General features: G+C 39.8%; 2 protein-coding genes across 4 annotated transcripts; both read right to left on the minus strand.

The window, feature by feature from the left end:
- Nucleotides 1–32: 32 nt before the first annotated feature.
- emsy (EMSY transcriptional repressor, BRCA2 interacting) lies at nt 33–19,946 on the minus strand. 3 transcript variants are annotated; one of them, XM_051120974.1, is made up of 22 exons: nt 19,892–19,946; nt 19,675–19,745; nt 18,833–18,899; nt 18,123–18,228; nt 17,941–18,040; nt 16,909–16,983; nt 16,630–16,805; nt 16,218–16,385; nt 14,682–14,941; nt 13,368–13,602; nt 13,068–13,286; nt 11,266–11,415; nt 11,006–11,179; nt 10,790–10,926; nt 10,540–10,716; nt 8,493–8,688; nt 8,032–8,196; nt 7,801–7,956; nt 6,021–6,175; nt 4,834–5,232; nt 2,501–2,854; nt 33–2,400 (listed from the first exon to the last, which is right to left on the minus strand). In XM_051120974.1, exons 4-22 carry the CDS (start codon nt 18,223–18,225, stop codon nt 2,212–2,214), a joined length of 3,588 nt encoding a protein of 1,195 aa, XP_050976931.1. In that variant the 5' UTR covers nt 18,226–18,228; nt 18,833–18,899; nt 19,675–19,745; nt 19,892–19,946; the 3' UTR covers nt 33–2,211. The 3 variants fall into 3 exon arrangements, with proteins under 3 accessions (XP_050976931.1, XP_050976930.1, XP_050976932.1); XM_051120973.1 differs by having other exon boundaries at nt 4,834–5,253; nt 19,892–19,945; XM_051120975.1 differs by lacking the exon at nt 13,068–13,286 and having other exon boundaries at nt 4,834–5,253; nt 19,892–19,945.
- Nucleotides 19,947–21,717: 1,771 nt separating this feature from the next.
- LOC127172519 (NHL repeat-containing protein 3) lies at nt 21,718–27,304 on the minus strand. Its single transcript, XM_051121822.1, has 7 exons — nt 27,160–27,304; nt 26,581–26,736; nt 25,205–25,355; nt 24,931–25,131; nt 24,380–24,471; nt 22,685–22,797; nt 21,718–22,610 (listed from the first exon to the last, which is right to left on the minus strand). The coding sequence occupies exons 1-7, from the start codon at nt 27,247–27,249 to the stop codon at nt 22,370–22,372; spliced, it is 1,044 nt and encodes a 347-aa protein (XP_050977779.1). The 5' UTR covers nt 27,250–27,304; the 3' UTR covers nt 21,718–22,369.
- Nucleotides 27,305–27,366: the final 62 nt, after the last annotated feature.

Consider the following 27,366-nt stretch of genomic DNA (forward strand, 5'->3'; position numbering starts at 1 on the left):
GTGCAAACACGCGCACAATCACACACACAACAGAGCTTTGTAGTAAAGTTTATAGAGTTAAAATGCTGAGCGGTACATCCATCGAGCACAAACCAGACTCAAATGAGACACTGCTTTACATGAGCGAGGGCACGACCGTCAAACGCTATTTACACCAATCGGAGAGCAGAACACAAGCGGAGGCGGAGTCACAAAACGTCCTGATGAAGCAGCGCTCGTCATCGTCATCATCATCATCATCATCATCTGGAAGGTTCCAGTCCATCAGCTCTACTTAAAACTATAAACTAAAGAGACTGTTCAGGCAAAGTGACCCCTCTGTCACCATTTACTTCAATATTTTGAAGAATGTTGGTGAACAAACAGCTCTTGGTCCCCTTTTTTTCCTTACTATGAAAGTCAATGGCTACCGTCAGCTTTTTGGTTACTAATATTTGTAACATTTTTAACAAAAATGATATTTTTAGGGCTCTGCGTGAATTGTTAAAAACAACAGAAGATATTTTGGTCTCCATTGACTCCCATAGCATTTTTTTCCTTACTATGAAAGTCAATGGCTTTTTGGTTACTAACATTTTTAACCAAAATTGTACTTTTAGGGAAATATGAAATATCTTGCATGAAATGTTGATATTTTGGTCCCAACTGACTTAAACGTATACTATGTTTTTTCATACTATAGCGGTCAATGGCTACCGTCAATATTTATTTCGTTTTGTTTTTTGTTTTTTTTTTTTAGCAAAAATAACATTTTAGGGCCCTATGAACTATCTTCTGTCATGTTTATCAATTCATACAACATATTTTTAAAAATGCTGGTAACCTGGTAGCCATTGACTCCTATAGTGTTTTTTTCCTAGTATGGACGTCAATGGCTACCGTCAGCTGTTTGATTACTAACAATCTTAACATTTTTAACAACAATAAATTGTACTTTTGGGACTATGTGATATTTTGGTCCATATAATATGTTTTTCCATGCCATAGAAGTCAATGGCTACCATCAACTGTTTGGTTACACACATTTTTTAAAGTATTTATTTAGTTTGTTTGTTTGTTTACAAAAAATGTAATATTAGGGCCCTATGAAATATCTTCCGTCAAAAAGTTAACGGCTGCCGTCAGTTATTTGGTTACTAACATTCCCAACATTTTTAACAAAAATTATATTTTCAACACTAAGTGAAATCCGTTGCATGAAATGTTGATATTTCGGTCCCCACTGACTTCGTATAGTATTTTTTTCCATACTACAGAAGTCAATGGCACAGATTTTTTAAAAATATTTATTTAGTTTTTGTACAAAAAAGACATTTTAGGGCCCTATGAAATATCTTCTGTCGTGTTTATCAGCTCATACAACATATTTTTAAAAATGCTGGTAACCTGGTAGTCAATGACTTCCATAGTGTTTTTTTCCTAGTATGGACGTCAATGGCTACCGTCAGCTGTTTGATTACTAACATTCTTAACATTTTTAACAAAAATTAAATTTTATGTGAAATATCTTGCATGAATTGTTAAACACAACCAAAGTTATTTTGGTCCCTATTGACTCCCATATTTTTTTTTTCCTAGTATGGAAGTCAATGGCTACCTTTTTTTACCATTTTACCATTTTTGACAAAAATTATATTTTCAGGGCTATGTGAAATCTCTTGCATGAAATGTTGATATTTTGGTCCCCACTGACTTCGTATAGTATTTTTTTTTTCCATACTGTAGAAGTCAATGGCTACCGTCAGCTGTTTGATTGCACACATTTTTCAAAATATTTATTTAGGGTTTATTTAGGGTTTGACATTTTAGGGCCCTATGAAATATCTTCTGTCGTGTTTATCCATTTTTTCAAAATGTTGGTAACCGGGTAGTTAAAGTCTTCCATAGTATTTTTTCCCCTAGTATGCCATGCAATGACTACCAATGGCTGTTTGTTCACTAACATTCTTCATCACGTGTTCTTTTGTGCTCAGCAGAAGAAAGAAACACACAGGTTTGATCGGTAAATGAAGACAGAATGGTCATTTTTGGGTGAACTGTCCCTTTAAGTAGAAATCAACACAAACGTTCCTATCGTTCGGTCAGGAATCGGATTCTCCACAAAGTAAGGTTTCGCTCTAAAGCACAAACTCACTGCATGATTCTCTATACAGCCGTGATGAAGAACAAACAGAAGGTCTCTCTCCTCTGAAATAATCAAATCCACACGCTTCACTGTGATTGGTCGGCCATGGGGCTGGCCGCCGCCCCCTCGTCGTTGCTGCTGTCCACTTCCTGTTCCATGGCGGCCTCCTCGTCCAGGCGCTGGCTGGTGTAGTCGGTGATCTCCAGGAATCCGCTGGGCTCCACCACCACGTTAGACTGGCTGGAGTCGGGCATGATGGAGTACTGCGGGATCACCTGAGCACACACACACATCACACGATTTCAGACATGAATATGGAATTGACTGTATATATGTAGGAATAAATCAAAAGCAGGTCTGTAGACCGAGTCTCACCTGTATGATGTCCAGGTCTTTGCTCTTGACGCGGCCGAAGGGCCCGTGAGCGAGCGTCTGTTTGGAGCTGCTGATGAGCGGCGAGGCGGTCGGCGTTTTGGTCAGCGGCCCGCAGTCGCTGGACGAGTCCACCACCATGGGCTCCACGCTGGGGTCGATCTCTGCCTCCATCATGGAGATCTTCAGGATGTCTGAGACGGAGGAGGAGGTCTTCTCTGTCGTCGTCAGACTGGAGCTGGACTCCGGCTGGAGCTTGACCGACGCCTCGCCGCTGCTGGACACGGGCGGACACTGATGACTGCCGAACGTGATCTTGGTGACGGCCGCGCCCTGCGTGATGATTGGCTGCTGCACCTGAGACACACACACACACAGAACATCACTGACTCACTGCCAGAACGCTCATAAAACAATGACTCAAAGAAAACAATGAGTCCACATCACAGCAATAATAAAGTTTTAATTATCACTCCAATTCTTTAAAAATAGAATATAATGACAGAGGAACAGTACTGCTGAATCACTTTCTGAGTAATTTGTTCCAGCTAATGAACAATAAACACATTAACAGCCAATCAGAATCCATCCTGCTTAAAAGAGCTTGAGCATTTAAAGCGACAGACAACAAAACAGCAATGTATGCTTATAATAAACAGAAAGTTATCACCCCCACATGTGAACACTAATATAGTCAGTGTTACGTCTTTCTAGTTATCATAAAAGTTAATGTTTTATTTACCATTACAGTTGTCGTAATAGTTAACAATACAGTTATCATGATAGTAACTGTTAGTTATTGTTACAGTTATCGTCAAAATTATCTTTACAGTTAGCATCATAGTCATCACAGTTATCGTTACTGTTATCATCATAGTTATCACAGACATCATTATAGCTATCCATTAGTTATCGTCATAGTTATCATTCTAGCTGTCATCACAGTTATTATAGTTATCGCCATATTTATCACCACAATTATCGTTCTAGCTATCATCACATTTACCATCACAGTATTGTCGTAATTAGTGTTATAACTATCATCAGTTATTTTATAGTTATCATCACAGCTATCATAACAGTTATTGTTATAGTTACTGCCATAGTTATCATCAGTTATTGTTATAGCTCTCACAGTTATCGTCATAGTTCTCGTTATAACTATCATCACATGTACCTATAGTTATCACAGTTATTGTCATAGCTATCACCAGTTATTTTATAGTTATCACAGTTACCATCAGTTATCGTTATAGTTATTGCCATAGTTATCATCATTTATCGTTATAACTATCATCACATTTATCATCACAGTTATCATCATAGTTATCATCACAGCTATTTTATAGTTATCATCAGTTACCATCAGTTATCGTTATAGTTATTGCCATAGTTATCATCATTTATCGTTATAACTATCATCACATTTATCATCAGTCATCATCATAGCTATCATCAGTTATTTTAGTTATCATCATAGTTATCACCACAGTTGTTGTTGTAGCTATCATTAGTTATCGTTATAACTAATATCACATTTATCTATAGTTATCATCACAGTTATCGTCATAGCTATCATTAAAGTTATCGTTATAGTTACTGCCATAAGTATTATCAGCTATCATTATAACTATCATCACATTTATCTTTATAGTTATCTTCAGTTATCGTTATAGTTATTGCCATAGTCATCATCAGTTATTGTTATAACTATCATCACATTTATCATCACAGTTATCATCATAGTTATCATCAGTTACCATCAGTTATTGTTGTAGCTATCATTAGTTATTGTTATAGTTATCATAACTATCATCACAGTTATTTTATATAGTTATCACAGTTATCATCAAAGTTATTATTCTAGCTATCATTACAGTTATCGTTATAGTTACTGCCATAGGTATCATCAGTTAGCGTTAGCTATCGTTATAACTATCATCACATTTATCTTTATAGTTATCTTCACAGTTATCGTTATAGTTATAGCCATAGTCATCATCAGTTATTGTTATAGCTGTCATCACAGTTATTGTCATAGTTATTGTTACAACTATCATCACATTTATCATCACACTATTGTCATAATTATCGTTATAACTATCATCGCATGTATGATTAGTTCTCAGTTATCATCATAGCTGTAATCAGTTATTTTAGTTATCATCACAGTTTTCATCACAGTTATCATATTCATAAAACTACAGATGAAATGCTTTATTTGTTTAGATGCATGTCATGTGATCATTGAGTGTCACCAGTGGATGAGACGCATCAATTCGGTCCAAACTCAATGTAGGGACATTTGAGACGCACAGCGCGGATGCAGGTCTCACCTGGCTGCTGCTGGGCGTCTTGCTGGAGCCCACGGGGTGATGCGCCTGCAACGGCGGCGGCTGCGACAGCTGCGTGTGTGTGTTGGGCCGGTGGTGTGAGGAGGGCGCCTGCTGCAGTTTGGGCAGCTGCGGTGTGTGTGGAGGGTTCGAGGAGACGAGCGCCGCCGCCAGCTGAGGGCCTACAGACGCAGACGCGGCAACTCTCTGTATGGAGACTCTGGCCGTGAGCGGCTCCGCCCTCTTAGAGGAAGTGGGCGTGTCAGACGGGCCGGCCGCAGGTTTGGGCGGAGGACTGCGGTGCTGCTGAGACGAGCGGTAGAACAGACCCGTCTGAGGATCCAGAGTGTCGCCCTCTAACTCGCCCTCCTCCACCACCATCTGCTCCTGCAGCGGCTTCACCTGCGGCACACACGCCTCCACCTGCACACACACACACACACACACACACCTTCAACAGCGCTGAGCACTGGACTGCTTTGAGTTCATTTGACACCAGAATTGTTTATTTTTTGGGGTTGATATTCAACTGTGTAAAGTTTGGTAGTAAAACTAGTTAAGGTGAAACAGCTTCCTCTGGTGCTCACAAGGCGTCTTTACAGTTAAGAGTTAAGGCTGCTTTGTGCCTGCTTAAAATTCAGTGTCAAATGCAACTGTATTGTTGCTATATTACATGTTATTGATTTTATAATAATTACATAATTAATCATAATAATTGTTATATAAAATTACAAAACAAAATTAGAGATACTTTACAGTTCAATAGTATTATAGTGATTTTTATCATTTTAATGAATAATAATAATATTATTATTATTATTATTATTATTATTATTATTATTGCAATTAGAAGTTTCCCCAATTTGTTCTGCCTGTTTTTTAAATAAAATAATGCACATACAGTTTCAAGGCTGGTAAAAATACCTGGTCAGTAATTTTTTATACACACATATTTAAAACATCAATCTCGTAGCATTCCTGCAGCTCAATACCAAAGTTATGGCTTAAGGAAATCCAGGAAATGCATGAAGTGATTCAATGTGTACCTGCAATGCAATGAAATTTGCTTTGAATAAAAGAATTTGCAAAATGCATGAACACGCAGCGCAGCTGTAAATGCAGTGTTAATGCATTTTTGCCCTGTCAGATGCATATGTTGTCACATGACTGCGTTTCGCTGTGGTTCTGACCTGTTGTGTTGCATGTCCTGAGGCAGCGGATGCGGTGGTGCTGCTCTTGGCTGTCGTCGGCACTGCTGATGGCGGAAGGGACACTGCCTGACTCTGGCTGCTGGATGCAGCGACGTCTCCTGTGATCACAGCCTTACACACTTTACCTGAAACAGCTGAGCAACAACAGTGTCTTTAAAATCTAATTAAAGGGACAGTTCACATCGTTTACTCACCCTGTACTTGTTTCAAACCTGTGTGAGTTTTCTTCTTCTACTTTGTACTTTTTTTCCATAGTATGGAAGTCAATGGGGACTAACAGCTTTGGTTAAACACACAGGTTTGGAACAATGTGTGGGTGAGTAAATGATGACAAAAGTTCCATTTTTGGGTCACTTTAAGACTCTTTAAGACCTGCAAAATTAAAATGAATACCTATCTATCTCAAAATAAATAAATTCAGATTTAGTTAATTAAGGCGTGACACTGCAGGTGAATAGGATAAAAAAATTTAACATAGTTAACATCGTCTTATTTACCCAGTTTATTGATTACATTGATAATTCCAAACATTTTTTGTATTACAAGTTTTCTAAAATGCAAATGAGTTACTATTTAATTAAATATGTGCTAATTTGCATACATTTCTAGTACAAAAATCGAAACACTGGATGAAGACAGTTTCAAAATTCTTTTTTCGACACAATAGAGTCAAATGTTTGTACAGAGGGAGTTTTGGGTATCATTTCTGTCACTCCACAATTCAGAAAATACTCAGAACAGAAAGAAAACAACATATTTTCACATATTTTGGGGGAATAAAATCTTGTATATATAGGCTTCCCACACCTTGTTTAACTTCAAATTCAAGGACCTTTCAAGGATTTTCCAGGTCCATATGCTCAAATTCAAGAACTTAACATGTGGGGACACATTTCAAGTGAGAGCAAGGTTACATCATGTTACCTTGTAAGAGACATTGTTATCATGTGTTTTCATGTGTCAAACACTAACTAACTATGCATTTTTTTGGCCATATGACAGGGATCTGATATTTTATTTGCCATATTTCTGTTTTGCATAAAACCGAAGAATATTTGGTACATCCCATACTGTTTTCTACATTGATATGAACTTTGCATTGATTTTATTGAAAAGAGCTCATGCTCATGTAACGTTAAGTTAACGTAACGCATACATCTGCATAACTAACGTAAATCAAGCAAGCTAGTATGCATAGGCCATGAAGTGTTGGTGAAATAACACAGTAGCGTACTGGAGGGAACAATTTGAAACACTTTTAAGAACCTGTACCTACGTATTTTTTTTAAAAATGCGTAAAAAAAAATTTCAGATTCACAAACTTTCAAAGATTTCAAGGACCCGTAGGAACCCTGCATATTTACAAGCTAATTATATATGAACAAATCCCTCAGTAAAAACTTTAGACAGGAATAAAAATGTAAAGTTTGCTGTGTGTAAGTGCTGCTGAAGTGGAGATTTATGGCTCAGTGTAAAAAAACTCAATTTGAGAAAAGAGTCTTTAAATATATGTACTGAAATTGAAATCTATTGACACAAGTAGATAAAGTGCTATAAAAGAAATACTTAACAGTGTCTCCTGGATGTTTTCCTTTCACTAGCCTAAAAAAAAAGTCCAAAATGTCAAACTTGACAGGTGCATGAAAAAACTGCTTTCGCCTGCAGTGTCTTCCCTTAAACAGTCTGTTGCATGCATTTATGACTGTTTATGACCATTTTCAGGAGAGTTGAGATGTGTCTGGTGAGGTGTTGTTGTTACCGATGGGGATGTATTCAGTGACGGCGTCCGTCTCTCCCGCGCTCTGACCCGACGGCTCCGGTGACTGTCTCCTCTCCGCCGTCACCGGGATCGGCACTGCCATCTGGCTCAGGTCGATGGTGTGCTGGCGCGGTTTGGCGTCGCTCTTCTCTTTTACTGTAACATGACACACACGTGTTAATGCAGCAGGAACATGACACAGATGCTCAGACGCGCGGGTCGGACACACACCGCTGGTCTGCTGCAGCTCCAGCAGGGCTTTGATGGTGGACGTGGCCGACTGAGACTCTCCCGTCACGTCTTGGTAAATGATGGTGGGACTCGCTTCCACTGCCACCTCCTGCTCCGTCCACTCCTGCCCTCTGGAGGTGATCACGTGCACCACCGGCTGAGAGTCTGAACACAGAGACAGATTCTTACAGATTTCTGACTAATAATGTTTCTTTTTTCTGCTGAACACAAAAGATGATATAAAAAAAGTACTGTTTGGATACCAACACTCCTCTTTTGTGTTCAGCAGAAGAAACTCATACAGGTCTGGAAGAACTTGAGGAAAAGCTAATGATGAGAGATTGTTCATTTTGGGGTGAACTGTCCCTTTAAGAGAGTTGATTCAAAGATTCATTCATTATAAGCACAAGAGATGCATTAGTGTGTCTCCACGCTGAAGCTCATGACTTGCGTGCGCTGACCGTGAGTGCTGTCAGACGACACCGGGCTGCCCTCCGTATACGAGGATGAGTCGTCCTTGGGCGCCCCCTCCTGGCCGGATGCAGTAGCGGATTCTACGCTCCGTGTGACCTGCTGCAGCGTCTCGCTGACCAGCTGACGGGCCTGTTCGCTCACCACCGCCGTCTGAAACGCCATGGGCTTGGGCTTGATGAGGACCTGCCACACAACACCATCATTACGGATCATTAATGGCCATTACACAGAAACTCCAGTAGCTCTACTAGCAGGCAACACTCACAAGTAAAAAACTCATTTAAACTCTCCACGGTGGAAATCATATTTACAACAACCTATTAAATGTTAAAGTTTACGCTTCTGTTGAAGCCATCAGACTACATTATTATAACTTATTTCAACAGCAGAATTTCTGATGAAAAACTACCTTACACACAATTCTGCAGATAAATCGAGAGGGTGCTCGCTGCAGAGCCAGATGGGAGGAGCTGGAGCTCCAGCTCCCCCTCGCTGGAGGTAATGGGTGGAGATAGACACCTAACCACACCCTAACCCTACCCCTTACGCTATCCTAACCCTAACTCCACCCATTAGTTCACACAGAGGCGGAGCTGGACCTCCAGAGAGGGGGAGCTGGAGGCCATTTGGCTCTGCAGTGAGCAGTACTTGGATAAATCTCCACCAATCAGAGAACTGAAACACGCAAAATCTCCCAAATACACTTAAATATTTGCTTATATATTCATATTTTACAATAAACATAAAATACGCTGTTTCTGCACATACAATCAACCTCTTTAACTAAATAGGTTATGTTCCTGCATTGTTTTTATTTTATTTTGATTATGCTATTTGCAATGCTTCATGGGATTGTAGCTCTTTTCCACATTAAAGTCATTAATTACTGTTAAATACTGTTTTGCTTCAAATCAAATCAACATTTGTAATGTTTTGATTCTCCTCTAGCTGGTTGTTTTGGTTCATAAATAAGAAAAATACTTTCATGAATGCTGAATTGTTAGACATGTAAAGTGATGCGTGACCTGAAGGTCATGACCTCTGGCCAGTGTTATTTTAGCATCACTAAGATACTATTACAGTTTTTATTAATAGTGTAATTTTAGTTAAAGTTTTAGCAATTTCCTAGTTAAATGTGTTTTTGTCCTAATCAGTTTTTGTATTTATTGTGTATTTTTATATTTGTAATTTCGTTATGGAATTTTTAATGTCTAGGTTACACTTTACTTTAAGGTGTCCTTGTTACTGTGCAATTATACGTTTAAGTACTGAGTAATATTAAATAACCACATGTTCTTACTATATGGTTCTGGTTTGTTTTACGGTTTGGTTTAGGGTTAAGGTCAGAGCATGTAATTATGGATAATTAACTTAAAATACCTTAAAATAAAGTGTTACCAGTGTCCATACACAGTTACATTTTATTTCATTTTTTAGTATGGTTTCAGGTTTGTTTTAATTTCAGTTTTTTTAGTACATTTATTACAGCTATACATTTATTTTGTATTATATATTTTTAATATGTCTATATAACGTTTATTAAATGCTATTTAGTTTTTTTTGTTTAGTCTTAGATTATTTCATTATTATTTTGCTTAGTTTTATCAGAACCAGAATCAGAATTAGCTTTATTCGCCAGGTGTGCGCAAACACACAAGAAATGTGATGTGGTTTTTTTAAGGTGCTACTGGTACATACATACATACATATCTGACATGAGAACAGAAAAACATTTAAATAAAAACTTAAATAAATAATAATGTGTATGAATCTGGAACAGAAGATTTTTGTACAGATTTGTGCATTATTTACTCTACATACAGCTGTATAAATAATATGTGCATATGTATTTACATAATAATAGTTATTTAAATTATTTAATAATAGTTTAGTTATTTTAGTACATCAAGTTAAACTAAAAAATGAGAAATGTTGCTTTGAAATAAAATACATGTATTTTATTTCAAGTAACAACATCTTTTTTTTAACATGTTTTTTTCCGGTTGTAGTTGACTGCAATAAGTGGCGTCTGACCTGTGTTTTGCCCTGCTGTCCGTAGACGATCTTGGTGGGGATGATTTTGGTGGTAGTGGACGGCTGGACGCCTGCGCCGAGGCTCTTGGGCTGCGTCACGATCATTTTGGTGATGGGCCGTGATGCGGTGATGATGGCGGGTTTGGCTCCTGGCACGGCCTGCAGGGTCTTCTCTCCCTGACACATACAGACATCATAAATCACCAAATCACACACCAGCGAGACACACACGAGCGTCACGTATCCTCACCCCCGCGTTCAGCAGCGTCGTCACCACGTTCTTCCCCGGCAGACCCTGGATGGTCGTCCCTTTGCCGGTGGTCTTCTGCACCACGATGACGTTGGGTTTGGAGGTCATGGGGATGGTGGTGATCTTAGTGGTGGTTCCTGTGAAAGCAGTTAAAGCGTTAGAACGACACACGTGACTCGTTGAACTTATTGGCGCGCTGGTGTTTCCCGCTCTTACCCGACACCATGTTGGTGGTGATGATCTTCCCGCTGAGCGAGGCTAGAGACTTGGGCACGACCGTGATGATGCTGCCGCTGGTGGTTTTGACGTACGTGGCTCCGGCGGGAGACGTGGCCACACGTGCGCCGATAGCAGGACTGACGGACGGCCGTGTGTACGTCGCCTGAGTGCCTGAAACACAGCACTTAATATTAGGTCTTTCTTTGAACAAAACCAACGTTTGAAAATGTGGATTGATTACTCTTACGACACTGTACCTGTGGGAGTGGACACCAGTTTGGTGGTCATGATGGCGCCGTTGCTGCTGACCACCATGATGGGGGCGGAGCTACTGCTGGGCAGAGCCGCACTGGAGGGTTTGGGTAAGATCTTACTGGGCTGCATCTGCTGCGTGATGATCTTCACTCCTGCACACACATGCAAAATCAATGAGATTTTATTAGGGGCTTGAGGGCATGGTGCTGAAACCCTATTGTAACTGTTAGAATGGTCACAGATGAGCAATTTCAGCGTAAAACTGATTGCGCAGACCAAACAGTAAGTCATAGAGACTTGAAACCTGGAGGGATGGTAGTAACTCACACCGCCTACAACGTCACCAAGGCTCACCCCGATCGGCCTGACGGGGGCGCTACAACGATCAAAAGTATGAAATTTTCAGCTATTTTGCATTTTTTGCAAAACCTAGTTTTGCAGACTAGTCCTAGGTTTTTCACCCGATTGGAACCAAACCAGTTTAGAAAGATTCTCTGTAGAGTGAATACCAATAATTATCAAAAAAAAAGTTGAACTTTCGACTCACAGTTGCAAAAGCATGCCAAAATGTTTGAAGGGGGCAGGGCCACTTTTAGTAAAATGCCTATAACTCCTGAACGGAATGAGATATCTTCGCCAAACTTGGCAAACTTATGTAAGAGCTCAATCTGAGGCCACAGGAAAAACATTGCGGAGCTTGGCCAATTGGTGGCATTATAAGATGGTAAAAAGTGTAAAAATGTCTATAACTAGGCAACCATTTGTCCTATCAACATGAAAATCGCTGTGCACGGTCTTGGTCCAAAGTGCCACAAGTGTCTATGGGGACATTTGCATATCTCAAAAAAACATGACCACCATTGGCCGATGAATTATATTAGACAAGGACGAAACTTGGTGTGCCTGTTTGACTCAGGGCCACAAAGGTCTGAGAGAAATTTGAAAGAAATCAGCCACTGGGGGGCGATATCACATTTTTTCAGGGCATAAACGATTGCACATTGCGCCGTTTTGCACACATACATGAGATATTCACATAGTATGATAGAGCTCTTTGCCTTTAGAACCACTGCTTTCAATCAAACCGTTTTTTAAATCATTTGAAAGATTTTGAAAGATTTGAAAAACCCACTTTTGCATACTAGTCATGGGTTTTTCGCTCAATCTGGGAAAAAAGCACTGCAGTACAATTCTCTGGACTCTCTAGGTCAATAATTATCAAAAACATGTTGAAATGTACCATTTGGGAAGCTATAACGGGTAATTTAGAAAAGGGGCCTGTCCAAATATACCTAAGAGCCTATAAAGCCTAAACGAAAAGTCAAAACTTCACGAAACCCGCTGAGCACATGCGACAGGTGATTCTAAACAAGCATGCAATGTTTCAGGGAGATTGGACCACATCTGGCACTATAACACCTAAATGTTATAAACAAATCATATTTCTATGGTAAATCACCTGGATTTGACAAAAAATGCTTTTTTATTAATGGATTTAGGTGGTTACAGGCTATTATAAGTGGTTAAAATATTATATACTGTCTTTTTCCTTATATGCTCTAAAGTGTTTAAACCCCAAAAATTGCTGCTTGCAGTTACATTTTTTATTTACTTTAACTGAAACAAAATAAACTTTTTTTGCGATTTTTCTGAAGAAAATTATGAACGCAGTTTCACATGTGAAAATTACTGCTGACGTGTAAACGAAAACAGTGCTGTGCTTCGCTCTGAAACACGCAGCACAGACATTTATTTCATTACACTGCAGCCCTTATTGTTTATTTCTGCCGTCACATGTGCTCACCAGACTCCTGTTTGATCTGAATGGTGGGTTTGGCTCCGGCGGCGCCGGCGCTCTGAGGAGAGGAGATGGATGTGGCCTGCAGGCCTTTAGGAGACGCAGCCTGAACCGCCGTCTGCTGCTGCGCTTTGGGAATCTGCAGGATCTGAGACGGAGAGCTGACCAGAGCCTTGGGCGACGGCAGACGGGTGGAAGCCACCTTCACCGCCGCGGACGACCCGCCTGAACCAAACACACACACGTGAACACGCTGAAACACGCGCAAACCTGCAGCGTCTCACACACACACTGAGACACACTCACCCTGCGCGATGGTGGACATCACCACTGAAGGTGTGGAGGACACTACGGTCGTGACGGCGACAGGACTGGGCCCCGGGGCCGCGCTGGAGCTGGCTGAGATCACCATGGTCTGTTTCTGGTTGGACGCGGTCAGCGCGGCGCTCGACACCAGCTTCGACACGGCCGCGTAGTTGTGCGACTTGGACAAGATGTTTGGCACGAAGTTGGAGCTGGGAGACGTCGTCACGATTATCACCTGCAGCACAAACAGAGTTCAACTCAATGAATCAGTTAAATATGTGATTTAGCGATTCATTCAAAGTCATTACAGTGTTCATTTGCTCTGAAGGAACATTCAAGCATTTGTGGCTGGATTTTGATGTCATTAAGTCTCTTCTGTTCAACAAGCCTGCATTTATTTACTCAAAAATGCAGGAAAAATTGTGAAATATTTTTTACAACTTAAAACAGCTGTTTTCTATGTGAATATCTGTTAAACTGTAATTTATTTCTGTGATCAAAGCCGAATTTTCAGCATCATTACTCCAGTCTTCAGTGTCACATGATCCTTCAGAAATCATTCTAAGATGCTGATTTGCTGCTCAACAAACATTTATGATTATTAGCAATGATGAAAACAGTTGTGCTGCACAATATTTTTGTGGAAATCATCATACACCTTATTTTTCAGGATTCACAGATTAATAGAAAGTTCAAAAGAACAACATTTATTTGACATGGAAATCTTTTGAAACATTATAAATGTCTTTACTGGCATTTCTAATCAATTTAAGATGCCCATCGCATCCTTGATGAATAAAAGTATTAATGAATTAATAAGTAATACAATGAACAGCATCCTTAAATTACAGTTTTAAAAGTAAAAACGAATAAAAGTATTAATTTTTTCAAAAAAATCCCAAAAGTCTGAACGGTGGTGGGTTTCCAACTTTTATGTTAACCCTTCAGTAACAAAGATTGCCAATTTCCTTTATGCTGTTTTTAAAAATTTAATTAAAACGTATTGAATATTTAATGTATTTAAGTGGCTAACATCCTCAACCCTCTCACTGTCTCTCATTGGTCAGACAAAGACAGCCCCTCCCCCATGTTTGCATATATAAAGACACACTCAATAACCTCTTAAGAACACAGATTTTCTCTGACTATTACTTATTCATTATAATACAATATTACTTTTTTGGGGGAGGATGGGGTTGGGCCAGTGGGTTTTTTCTCTTTATTGTGGCATTATTGGTGAAACAAGCATCCTAATGTCAGGAAACAAGCGCAAGATTGTGGCAACGTGGCAGGAAGCAAGGAAGCGTGCCTGACCTTCTGTGTGGTGGTGTTGGTGGTCTGGGTGGAGGGTTTGGTGAAGGTGATCTTCACCGGCGACATGTGCGGCGGCAGCGAGTTGGCGATGCTCTGCATCAGGTTGCTCATCTTGGGGCTGCCGCTCACCGGAACCGTGATGGTTTTGGAAATGGGCGCGACCACTTTAGGCACCTCCTTCAGCAGCACGGGGGAGGAGCTAGACGAGTTGGTTCTCCGCCTCTTACGGGGTTTCTCGTCCTCGTCGGAGCAGCTCACGCCTGACAGACAGAACGAGACGTTACACACTGAGGGACAGGGTTCGTACAGATTCTGTAAAATGAAATTCCAGGACTTTAAAGGACTTTTCAAGCACTACTTTTTTGATGTTCATGGACTTCAGAGATCTCACTTATCAAACAATGTCTTCTCTTTCAAATTCTAAAAAAGATAAATAGATAGAGAAAAACATACTAATAAAAAGACATGCAAAGTTGCGTTCTAAATCAAATGATTTACGATCTGCGCACCAAAGTTCCGTTCTGAAACAAAAATTCACAAATCCGCTACGAAATCCCTGATTCACGATCAGATTCGTGAACCCGCTCTGAAGTTCCGATCTGAATCAAATCATTTGCAATGAACGCTCCGAAGCGATCTGAAGCAAAAGATTCACAAACCTGCTCCGAAGTTCTGATGTAAATCAAATGATTCACGATCTGCGTCCGAAGTTCCGATCTGAATTAAATAATTTACAATGAATGCTACGAAGTTCCGATCTGAAGCAAAAGATTCACGAATGTGCTCGGAAGTCCCGATTTAAATCAAATGATTCGCAATCTGCACTCCAAAGTCCCAATCTGAACGATGATTCGCTAACTATCATTTCAGATCAGGGCTTGGAGTGTGCATCACGAATCATTTATTCACAGAATGATTTATAAAGCTGCTCCGAAGTCCCGATCTGAATCAAATGATACACGAAACATGATTCGATTGGAGCACTACGAAACAGTGAATCATTTTTTGACACAGTGCTTAAAATGATGAAAATGAAAATGAAAACTAAAAGTGATACCGAAGTTTAAAAATGAATGGCTCTTTAAATTTGATCTGGTTTTTGCTAGTAAATCACTTGAAATGAATGACCGAAGTCATGAGTTTGAATCAATCGGTTCCAGTGAAAGCACTGACTTACTAGATTCGATTCATCTGTTCCTTTTTTCACGTCTTCAGTCATGTTTACACGACACTGTCAGTACTACTACTGGTTTAGCTCACTAGTTTTAACATTAACTGACAAGCAGGGTAAAAAAAATTCACATTTTGCATGAAACATATGCGCTTATTAAAAAAATTAAACACTTATTTCACATATGGATTGCGTTTCGATAATTCAAGCACTTTTCAAGAACCTCTTCAGGAATATTAATATTTTCAAGGGTTTTCCAGGCCTTAAATTTCAAAAAGTCAAATTCAAGTACTTTAAGTACCTTGTACGAACCCTGGAGGGAGGATAGCATGACGTGTGTGTGAGTGTGTGTGTGTGGGACGTACTCTTGACGTAGACCGTACTCCCGCTGGGCAGCACCACCACGTTGGAGGCAGGGCTGGCGGGTCGAGGGGATTTAACGGCCGCTGCTGCGCTGCTGCTGCTGCTGCTGCTGGGAGCCGATGCACTGGGAGGGGTGGAGGTGGTGCTGGTGTACGAGTAACACACAACCACTGCAAAAATAATAAAAGAATAATAAATGTTATTAATAATAAAAGTTATTTTACCTATATTAAGCACAAAACAGATAATTATTAAGAATATATTATTAAAAATATTAAAATAATTATTATAAATAAATAAATAAATAAATATACAAAAAAGCACATAAAATGTGAAAATGAAAGCAAAATAAAAGCTAAATCAAATTCTGAATAAATACTGCACTGAAGTAACATCACTCGTGGGACTCCGTACCTTCTTTGTTGGCGGTTTCGGCGGGCAGCAGCAGCGAGGCGTTCTGGTGCGCGGTGGCGTTGGCGACTGCATTGGCCATCACAGTGAAGGCCGTCTGAGGAACCAGTCTGGGCATGAGAGGAACCAGCCGACGGCCCTCGATGGACCACTCAGACGAGCTGTTGGGCCCCGACATGCTGCAGGAACACATGATCATTACAGCTGCAGTTCTGCATGGACTTCACTAAAGCACTAGTGCAATCATGACAGGTTCATTTGACTAGAACGGATGAGACTCACTGATAAGCGATGGTGGTCAGGCGTTCATCATTCACGGCTCTGCGCACCTCCGCTCGATGCCGCTCTGTCGAGATACTGAACAAACCAAACACACACTTTACACACTCAATATCAGCGCAAAATAACAACTTATGTATATCCAACTTACATATACTCGCATAAACCCAGATACACTCATATCAGATGTGGATGACTGTTTATATCATCTCCAAATGCAAACTGTCCTAGTGTTCAGCCCTAAACTATGGAAGTCTGTTTCTGACACTGCATTAAAAAAAAAAAAAAAAAATACAAAAAACGTAATTCTGACTGTTTATCTCACAATTGCTACTTTTTAATCTTGCGATTCTGAATTTATTTCTCAGAATTGCAAGTTTCTGTCACATAATTCTGACATTATAGTAGTAGTATATATGTATTTAATGTCATGTCAGCATCTTAGGCTATGTTCATGGTAAAAACAATTTAAAAATACAAGTATGGCAAATACAATAAAAGCCAGCAAACAAACAAACACAAGTTCTTACACAAGATTTTTTTTTACATTAACATATGATAAAAATTCTACAACTTTTTATGACAAAATTCTACAAAATAACTCTCTAAGTCTCTTCATAAAAGAGTTTTCTACATACATTAAAAGCAGGACAGTCCAATAAAATATGTTTATTTCTGACTTTATAACTCACAATTGATTGTTTACATCTTGTCAGTTAATATCATGCAATTCTGAAACAGTAAGTCAGAATTGTGACATTAAGATATCAAACACTCTGTAGTTACGATGAAATGTATGTAGATTTGTGCTTCGGTATTGTGACTGAAACTGATTATCCACAAAGAAAGCATATAGGGTGGGACTTAGTTTTATCTGCTGCCTGCTGATTGGATGCTGAAATGCGGGTGTGGCACTCAACAGTGGAGGCGGGTCTAAATGTGAGCTTGTGGGGTTTAATCAGACAAAAAAAAACAACCCAAACATTTGATTCAAAAATGAAACCCATCTGTGTTGTGTGACGACGTGTGTGGCACCTCAGCACTCGAGTGAGTTCTCCCAGCAGCTCCTTCTTGTCTTTCGTGAGATCTCCTTGAGCGCGCAGAGCGCTGATCACGCCGGCGTACGCTTCCAGCTCTGAACACACAAACATATGACACACGTGAACTGACGATCAGCACATACAACAGCACAGATGATCCGGTTCTGTGAGTCTCACCCAGTTTGCGCAGGATTCGTTTGCATTCATCTCTGCTGAGGTCGAGCAGCGTGGGCCAAACCACCGGCATGCTGCCCGCCAACGGCTTCTCCTGCTGAATCATCAACTACACACACAGCAGACATCAGAATCACACATACATGACACAGCACATGGAGTAGTTCACCCAAAAAAGAAAATGTGCCCACTCTCAGGTCATCCAAGATTAGGATGAGTTTGTTTCTTCATTAGATTTGTAGAAATGTGTCATTCCATCACTTGCTCACCAACTGATCCTCTGCAGCGAATGGGTGCCGTCAGAATGAGAGTCTGATACAAACATTACAATAATCCACACCACTCCAGTCCATCAGTTCACATCTTGAGAACACAAAAGCTTTGAAGTTTAAAGCTGTTGTGGCTTGTAAACGGTGCTTGATCTGTGCAGATTTCTCTCCTGATTCAGACCAGACCACTTTTTCACTGGAGGAAGTGTTATTATGGATCATGGACTCATATCATAGCCATGTTTGAAGTTATTGTGATGTTTTTATCAGCTGTTTGGACTCTCATTCCGACGGCACCCATTCACCGCAGAGGATCCACTGGTGAGCAACTGACAGAATGACACATTTCTCCAAATCTGATGAAGAAACACACTCATCTTGGATGGGGAGCACATTTTCAAAAGATTTAAATTTTTGTCTGAACTATTCTATTAAACCCCTCACCTCTGACAGATGCGACTGACGCTGCAAACTCTCTGTATCTCTAAGAGCCAATGATCTTCAAGAAATCCTTCAGAAGAAAACATCATCACAAGCATTTAAGATGAACAACATGAAGGAATTTTAATGGTTCAGATCATGAAAACACTTTTCTTAGTTTTTTTTTTATTTAACAAACAAAACCATTTTTGAAAACTAATTAGCAACAAGACACACAAAATAACATTTATATGACGTCATGTGCGTATATCAACAAATGCCCGCGCACATTTGCATATAAAATCCCGTTAATCCGCTCGCCCCGCCCATTCCTGCATAAAACATGAGCTCGTTCCAGGTGTTTGTTTGATGTGTGGAACCGCTTCATTCTGACAGGTTAAAGAACTAATTACAGATGCGATCAGCTGAGATCCGTGTGATTATTCTGCTTTAGTGTGAATGAGTGCAGAATGTCATCTGATCTCAAATCAGCGTTTGTTTTGATCTCACTTTCACATATGATGGAGTCGAATCAATATAATCGCGATAAACGCTCAGTTTGATCGAAGTATTTCACCAGACAGCACATTAACAGACATGTTTGGCAGAAAACACGGGTGTTTAATAAACACTAACGCGTGTGAAGCGCTGTTTCTCTGTCGTGGGTTTTTATTCAGTGTTGTGTGCAGAAGGTTAGCTTTAGCCATTAGCCTGTCTGGAGTTCCACTCATCACACACACAAACACAGACCCGAGCCGCTGCGCTCACGGCCGAACTGAGTGTGCGTGTGAAATCACAGCCGATCACCAGCAAAGACATCGCTGTGTCATTTATAAGGCCAGCTGTATGCTTAAATTTGCACTTACCTTCAGTTCTGCACAGTCCTTCAGCTCCGCCATGTTTATCCGACGCCAAAACACTCGGGCCGCGCTCACAGCTGCCCGCGGGAAAAGCCCGAAATAGCAAAAAAAAAACAGTGAAACTAAATAAATATGAGGGGATTATACATGTAGGTAGTTGCTAATACATTTTAACGCGGATTTAAGTAATGTTAGTTAACAAAAAATAAACATTTGAGCTCACCTGAATCCGATCAGGCACTGTGTCGGGCAGCTTTCAGAAGATGCCCGTCGTCATTGTTGACATTCTTTTGTGCGCTGGACAGACGCGCGTTCAAGCGAACTAGAGCGCGCGCTATTGTCTTGTGTTTATGCATTCCGTCACAATGTAGTGGTAAATCATTTTTAACTTTGTATATAGATCAGAATTCATAGAATTCATAAAGTCATAGCGTTAAATGTTGCAAGAACCGCAAACCACCTTCCTCATTATTTTATTTATTTATTTATTTATTTATTTATTTATTTATTTATTTATTTATTTATTTATAACACTACAGAACAAGTACAAAACCACAACAGTCTCAAAAACAGTAAAGGACAAATACAAAAAAGTAATACCAGATAGAAAGTAGAATAAAATAAAATAAAATAAAATAAAATAAATAAATACAAAAAATTAAATAACATAAACCAGAGGAGGAACCTTCCTCAGTATTTCTGTCTTCTTTCTATTTTAAATATGTTTTCTTTCTTTGAATCATTTGACTATTCAGAGGCAACCACAAATTTAACCATGGTTTTGTTACACTAACCATAGTTTAACATGGTATTTGTAATAAAACTGTGGTTATACAAAAAACATGGTTACACTTTTACATTAGTAAAATTGTTGTATTTGTATTTGAGTATAGGCTACTTTGTTTTGTTTTTATAACTGTACTAACGGTTTGTTCTTTTCTACTGTTGAATTAAAAAAAATCAGAAAAAAGATTTGCGAACCCGCTCCGAAGTTGTGAACTGAATCAAATGATTCGCGAACCCGCTCCAATGTTTCGATCTGAATCAAATGATTCGCGAACGCGCTCAGATGTTTCGATCTGAATCAAATGATTCGCGAACGCGCTCCAATGTTTCGATCTGAATCAAAAGATTCGCGAACCTGCTCCGAAGTTATGATCTGAATCAAATGATTCACGAACGCGCTCAGATGTTTCGATCTGAATCAAATGATTCGCGAACGCGCTCAGATGTTTCGATCTGAATCAAATGATTCACGAACGCGCTCCAGTGTTTCGATCTGAATCAAAAGATTCGCGAACCTGCTCCGAAGTTATGATCTGAATCAAATGATTCAGTGTTTCGATCGCGCGAACCAGTGTTATGATCTGAATCAAAAGATTCGCGAACCCGCTCAGATGTTATGATCTGAATCAAATGATTCACGAACGCGCTCAGATGTTTCGATCTAATGAAAAGATTCGAAAACCCGTTCTAAAGTTCCGATCTGAATCAAATGATTACCGATTCGCGATCCGCGCTCCAAAGTCCCGACCTGTATGATTCGCGAACCATCACGGTTCGTTCAATTGAGTCATTTTGTCTGTTTCTCTTTTCGCGTCTTCAGTCATGTACTACTACTGGCTTTCCTTATTAGTTTTATGAAATTAACTGCAATACGCGAAACAAGTATGATGTTTATAAATAAAACACCAATATTTCCACTCAAAGATAACATCCAACACAAATCTACGAGCATTATTTGACAAAATTGTTGTATGTGATTGTATTAGTCTATCATGACATCGTGTGGAAGATGAATTGTAGCTGGTGAAGTGCATTTACTTGAGTTAAGGACGTTAAAACATTTGTTTGCCTTACAGATATTTGCTTAATGAAAAAAATTGGAACATTTGTTTCACAGATACATTGTCTTTCAATTATTCAAGCACTTTCCAAGACCCTCTGCTACTTTCAAAGGTTTTTTAGGACTTAATTTCAACAAGTCAAATTCAAGTACTTCAATCACTTTGTACAAACCCTGCAAATATTATTCCACATCAAAACAAATTAAAGCCCATCTCAGTTTATTGACTTCAAACAGAACATTTTCATTTGATGTGCTCCAGTTAATAGATTTCAGTCACATGACAATCACAATCACATCTGATCAATCACAATCAACAGCTGATGCTAAACTAAACCACAACCATCACCACAGACACTCATCAAACAATCACTGCAAATTAAAATGATGAACATCATCATAAAATCATGGCACGTCGCAGGATACCAATACAATTCTTCACAGGAACTCTCGACATGCATCACTTTGTAAAGTCAAAACTGTAAAATGTGAGATTTGGGTCGTGACAGATCAAGATGACAAAACATAGAAATATACATTTATATACAAAGCTTAAATTATCATATAAATTCACATGACTTCACAAGATTAAACATATTCACCACACCATACCCACAATAACAATATAAAAGTGCTGTGGAAAACACATCAATCTTCTCTGATCCCTTTATTCCTTTATGAAAATCATCTGAAATCAACATTATATTTCTGATTTGAACGAAGCCGTCAGATGCCGATTGTAGTGCGACTGTAAACTAAATATTCACGAGCGCTGCTCACCGTTTCAACCTCAAATCCAACAGGTTTCAGCGCCGGACGTCTGATTTGTCTGTAATCGGGAGCGACTCCGAACATCTAAACACCGGCGGCTGTGACAGGAATGAACCTCTGCGCCTGATTGGCTCCAATTTCAGCCACATACAGCGCTGCGGTCTTCAGATCCAGATCCACCAGGTGCGGTTTGACGTCCTCGGCCAGCTGTACGGTGCTGATCACCTGACACTGACCGATGATGCCCACGGGCGGAGCCTCCAGCAGCGTCACCTGATTGGTGTTTAACTGAGCCACTACCATGTACTTCTGGTCCGGTGTGAGTCTGCAGGTCAGAAACACATCGTTACAGCAAAAACATCTACAACACGGCCTGGAGAAGGCAGGGGTTTAGCGTACCTGACGGAGTACGGCGCGTCCTCTTTAAAACAGCTGCCCCACGAGCCGAGCCAGTCGCCCGTCACCGAGTTAAACACCTGGATGCGCTTGTTTCCTCTGTCTGCGACCCACACCTGAACACACAGGAACATATGAGGAGAAATACAGCTCGGTTAACACAGCAACAGTCAACAGAAACTACACTCACAACCCATCTGACTGCAGTAATGCCGTCAAACAGGATCGTACAGGAGTAGTTCAGCAAAAAATGAAAATTGACTAAAAATAATCTTTAAAAAATGCTCTGCAGTGAATGGGTGCCGTCAGAATGAGAGACCAAACAGCTGATAAAAACATCACAATAATCCACCAGTAATCCACACCACTCCAGTCCATCAGTTCACATCTTGAGATGACAAAAGCTGAAACAAATCCATCATTAAGACATTTTTAACTAAAATACCAGTGAGTCCATAATCCATAGTAATGGCTCCTCCAGTGAAAAAGTGGCCTGGTCTGAATCAGGAGAGAAATCTGATTCACGAACCCACTCCAATGTTCGATCTGAATCAAATGATTCACAAACCCACTCCAATGTTCCGATCTGGATCGAATTATTCGCGAACCAGATCTGAATTATAAGATTCGCAAACCCGCTCTGAAGTTCTGGTCCGAATCAAACAATTTGACAACCTGCTATGTTCCAATCTGAATCAAATGATTCACAAATCCGCTCCAATGTTCCGATCTAAATGAAATGATTCGTGAACCAGCTCCTACGTTATGATCTGAATCAAAAGATTCGCAAACCCGCTCTGAAGTTCTGGTCCGAATAAAACGATTTGAGGACCTGCTATGTTCCAGTCTGAATCAAATGATTTGCGAACCCACTCCAATGTTCCAATTTGAATCAAATGATTCATGAAACCGCTCCAGTGTTCTGATCTGAATCAAATAATTTTCGATCCACGCTCCAAATTTCCGATTTGTATCAAAAGATTCGAAAACCCATTCTGAAGTTCCGGTCTAAATTAAATAACTACCGATTCGTGATCCGTGCTCCAAAGTCTCAACCTGAATAATGATTCGCTAACCATCATTTCAGATATGGAATCGGATGCAGATCGCGAATCATTTAATTTGGGAACCCGCTCCAAAGTCCTGATCCAAATCAAATGATTCATGATCTGCAATTTTAAGTCCCGATCTGAATCAAATGATTCATGGTATGTGGTCCGTTTGAAACGCTTCAAAACAGTGAATCATTTTGCAACGCAATGGTTTAACTGATTCCTAACTGTTGAAACAGAAAGCTCTGTTTCACCATCACTACGTGCTTTTTAAAATTATTATAAGCCATGTCAACATTCTAAAATGAATGGCTCTTTTAATTTGATCCAATCGACTGAATACGAGTCTATGATCCATAATAACGCTTCCTCCAGTGAAAAAGTGGTCTGGTCTGAATCAGGAGAGAAATCTGCACAGATCAAGCACCGTTTACAAGCCAAAACAGCTCTAAACTTTAAATCTTTTGTCTTCTCAAGATGTGAACTGATGGACTGGAGTGGTGTGGATTATTGTGGTGTTTTTATCAGCTGTTTGGACTCTCATTCTGACGGCACCCATTCACTGCAGAGGATCCACTGGTGAAACAGTGATGGAATGACACATTTCTGCAAATCTGATGAAGTGAGGATGAACAGTGACACAAACCCTCTGGTAGCTGTCGACGGCCACGCTGTGAGGGATGTAGAACTGAGCGAGTCCCTGTCCTTTCTCTCCATGCATCCACAACACCTGCAGATCTGACACACAAACACCACAAACCAATCAGTGCGTCACGTTCACTCATCTGTGTATGAACATTTTCACATACAAATCCATACTAATACCATAGCCAAAAACCATTAGGATATTAAGTAAAGATCATGTTCTGTGAAGATATTTTGTAAATTTCCTACTGTAAATATATCAGAACTTAATTTTTGATTAGTAATACGCATTGCTAAGAACTTCATTTTTACAACTTTAAAGGTGATTTTCTCCATATTTAGATTTTTTTTCACCCTCAGATTCCAGATTTTCTAATAGTTGTATCTCGACCAAATATTGACCCAAATATTGACTGGTTTTGTGGCCCTGGGTCACATATTGTGAATTAAGCAGAAATTTACCATGAGTAATAAATATGTGAACAAATATGAGATATTTCATATAGTTATTACTGAATGAAAGCCAGTGCTAAAATCAGCATAAAATCGCACCTCTGGACAGTTTGATCAGGCGGTTGTTCATGCCGCCGTCTCCGTCCACTATGTAGATTTCTCCAGAACTGTGGATGAATATTTCAGCCGGCTGGTCAAACTGGAGCGGACTGAGAGACGATCCGGCTTTCCCAGGAGATCCCAGAACCTGCAGGAGCTTCCCTGATGGAGAATACTGCTTAATCGTGTGTCCATACGGCCCTGAAACACACACACACATTTGCGTTAGTCACATGTCATAACACACGCACACATCTGAGCAGAGAAAACCCACCACTCCCGACATCCGTGATCCACACTGTTGGATCCGCAGACGCGTTGGCCAGGAAAATCCCATGAGGCATTTCCAGAGTGCTGGTGTTCCAGGCCTGCAGGAAGTCTCCATCCGTGCTGAACACCAGCACTTTAGGGATGTTATCACCTCTCTGTCAGGAATGAACACACACAGGAACATGGGGGCCTCGTCAGGATGAAGCGTGACAGCTGATGGACACTCTGACACAAATTATTATTATTTTTTTTTAAAGTAATTGTGTCCACATCTCACCTTACAGTTTATGTCATTATTCTGACTTTTTTCTTGGAATTGTAAGTTTTTAATCTTGCAATTCTGACCCTTTTTAAAATGTCACTACAATGATCTTTTTCTCAATGTTTTTGACACAATTTTGCCTTTTTTCCCTCAAAATTGTGAGTTTATATCTTGCAGTTCAGTTTTTTCTTCCACCACAGAAAAAAAGTAATTGCAAGTTTTATTTAGCAGCGTTTAAGTTCACTTCTTGCAATTCTGATTCTGTCTCGAAACTATAGTTTTTATCTCACTATTCATTTTTATCTAGCAATTCTAACCTGTGAGTTTGTCACAAGTTTTTATTTCATAGTGTTTTCCACCACAATAAAACATGAAAAAAATCACAAGTTTATATCTGACAGTGTTTTCTTAAATGATGAGTTAATGCTGCAGTTCTGGCCTTTTCTTCTTTCTTTTTTTAATCTCACAATTTTTTCCAGCCACAGTAGAAAATTAAAAAGTAATTGCAAGTTTTAATTCTGCTGTTTTCTCATTTTGTGAGTTTTGCAATTTGAACCTTTTTCTCAAATTGTGTTTGTTGCAATTCTGCCTTTTTTCTCGAAATGTTACATTTTTAATCTCACAATTTTTTTCCAGCCACAATAAAAATAAAAAAGTAATTGCAAGTTTTAATTAGCAACTTCTGAGTTAACATCTCCCAATTCTGACATTTTTTCCAACATTTTATGAGTTTATGTTACAATTCTGCCTTTTTCTTCTCAAACTGTGAGTTTTTATCTTGCAATTGTATTTTTTTCCCCAAATTGTGTTTGTTGCAATTCTGTCTTTTCTCTCGAAATGTTATATTTTAACCTCAAAATTCTTTTTCTAGCCACAATAAAAAAATAAAAAAAAAGTTATTGCAAGTTTTGCTGCAAATTTGCAACTTTCTTCCTCCAATTATGTGTTTGTGGCAAAGTTTTTATCTTGAAAGTTTAACCTTGTGTGTTTAAAGTAGGCTAATGCCCTCCTGTAATTCTGCCTTTTTTTTAATTTCTGAACTGTGGTTACAATATCTCCCACAACTGAGAGCTGACGTTCCTATATTTGTGAGAAACAGTCCACACTTCCTGACTCACCTGAGCCACATACACCAGACCGGCCACGTGATTGACAGCCACTCCGAACACCTGTCCGCTGAAATGCTCGGGGTTTTTGGGCCAGGAGAGGTCCAGCTTATACAGCACTCGACCAGAAACCCTGAAATCACTCCGAGATCTCAGCGCCACACTCGCCTGAAAACAAACAACATGACAGATCATCTCCAGACACACCAAACCTCCCTTCACTGAACCAATAACACACCAACAACCCGCAAATACCGCGGTATTACCGTGGACACTGTGGTAACATCAGGTATTTTACACATGCTGTTCTGATGGTATTCACCAGTTTGTTTGTTCTACTAATAAAAAGTAGCAAAAGCATCATGGCACTAGTCCGGATATACCACAGTACCACAGTATTACCATGGTTTATGGACCTGTACCATGGCAGCACTATGGCATTCTGTGAAATAACACGATAATCTTTTAGTAGCAGCACAGTACTTAAACAAACACATCATGTGATGTTATAAACTCAGGTGTGTCGTGGCATTAAATACCGAACATTTATCAATCAACCTCCACATCCATCGATCGATCGATCAGACTCACGTGAGAGCGGATGAAGCCGCACATGAACATGATGAAGAGGATTGTTGCCATGATGACAGCGATCAAACAGCAGCAACTGCGCTTTCTCATAGAGACCCGTGACAATCGATCATCACACCGAATCCAGCGGCAGCGCACTTCCTGTTTTGATCACATGACGACTCCTCGAACCTCATTGGCTCACACTTGACAGCTGCGCAGCACGTC

The sequence above is a fragment of the Labeo rohita genome, chromosome 10 (genome assembly GCF_022985175.1).
Source record: "Labeo rohita strain BAU-BD-2019 chromosome 10, IGBB_LRoh.1.0, whole genome shotgun sequence".
Taxonomy (NCBI): domain Eukaryota; kingdom Metazoa; phylum Chordata; class Actinopteri; order Cypriniformes; family Cyprinidae; genus Labeo; species Labeo rohita.

Bases quoted from the DNA above. Each gene is read 5' to 3' on its own strand.
- emsy (XM_051120973.1), bottom strand. From the start codon at position 18,225: ATGATTCAGCAGGAGAAGCCGTTGGCGGGCAGCATGCCGGTGGTTTGG. The intron at 18,041-18,122 runs GTGAGACTCACA...TTGTGTGTTCAG, and splicing joins ACGAATCCTGCGCAAACTGG to AGCTGGAAGCGTACGCCGGC. The intron at 11,416-13,067 runs GTGAGCACATGT...ATGTGTGTGCAG, and splicing joins TCAGATCAAACAGGAGTCTG to GAGTGAAGATCATCACGCAG.
- LOC127172519 (XM_051121822.1), bottom strand. From the start codon at position 27,249: ATGAGAAAGCGCAGTTGCTGCTGTTTGATCGCTGTCATCATGGCAACA. The intron at 25,356-26,580 runs GTGAGTCAGGAA...CATTCCTGACAG, and splicing joins GTCTGGTGTATGTGGCTCAG to AGAGGTGATAACATCCCTAA. The intron at 22,611-22,684 runs GTACGCTAAACC...TCTGACCTGCAG, and splicing joins GACGCGCCGTACTCCGTCAG to ACTCACACCGGACCAGAAGT.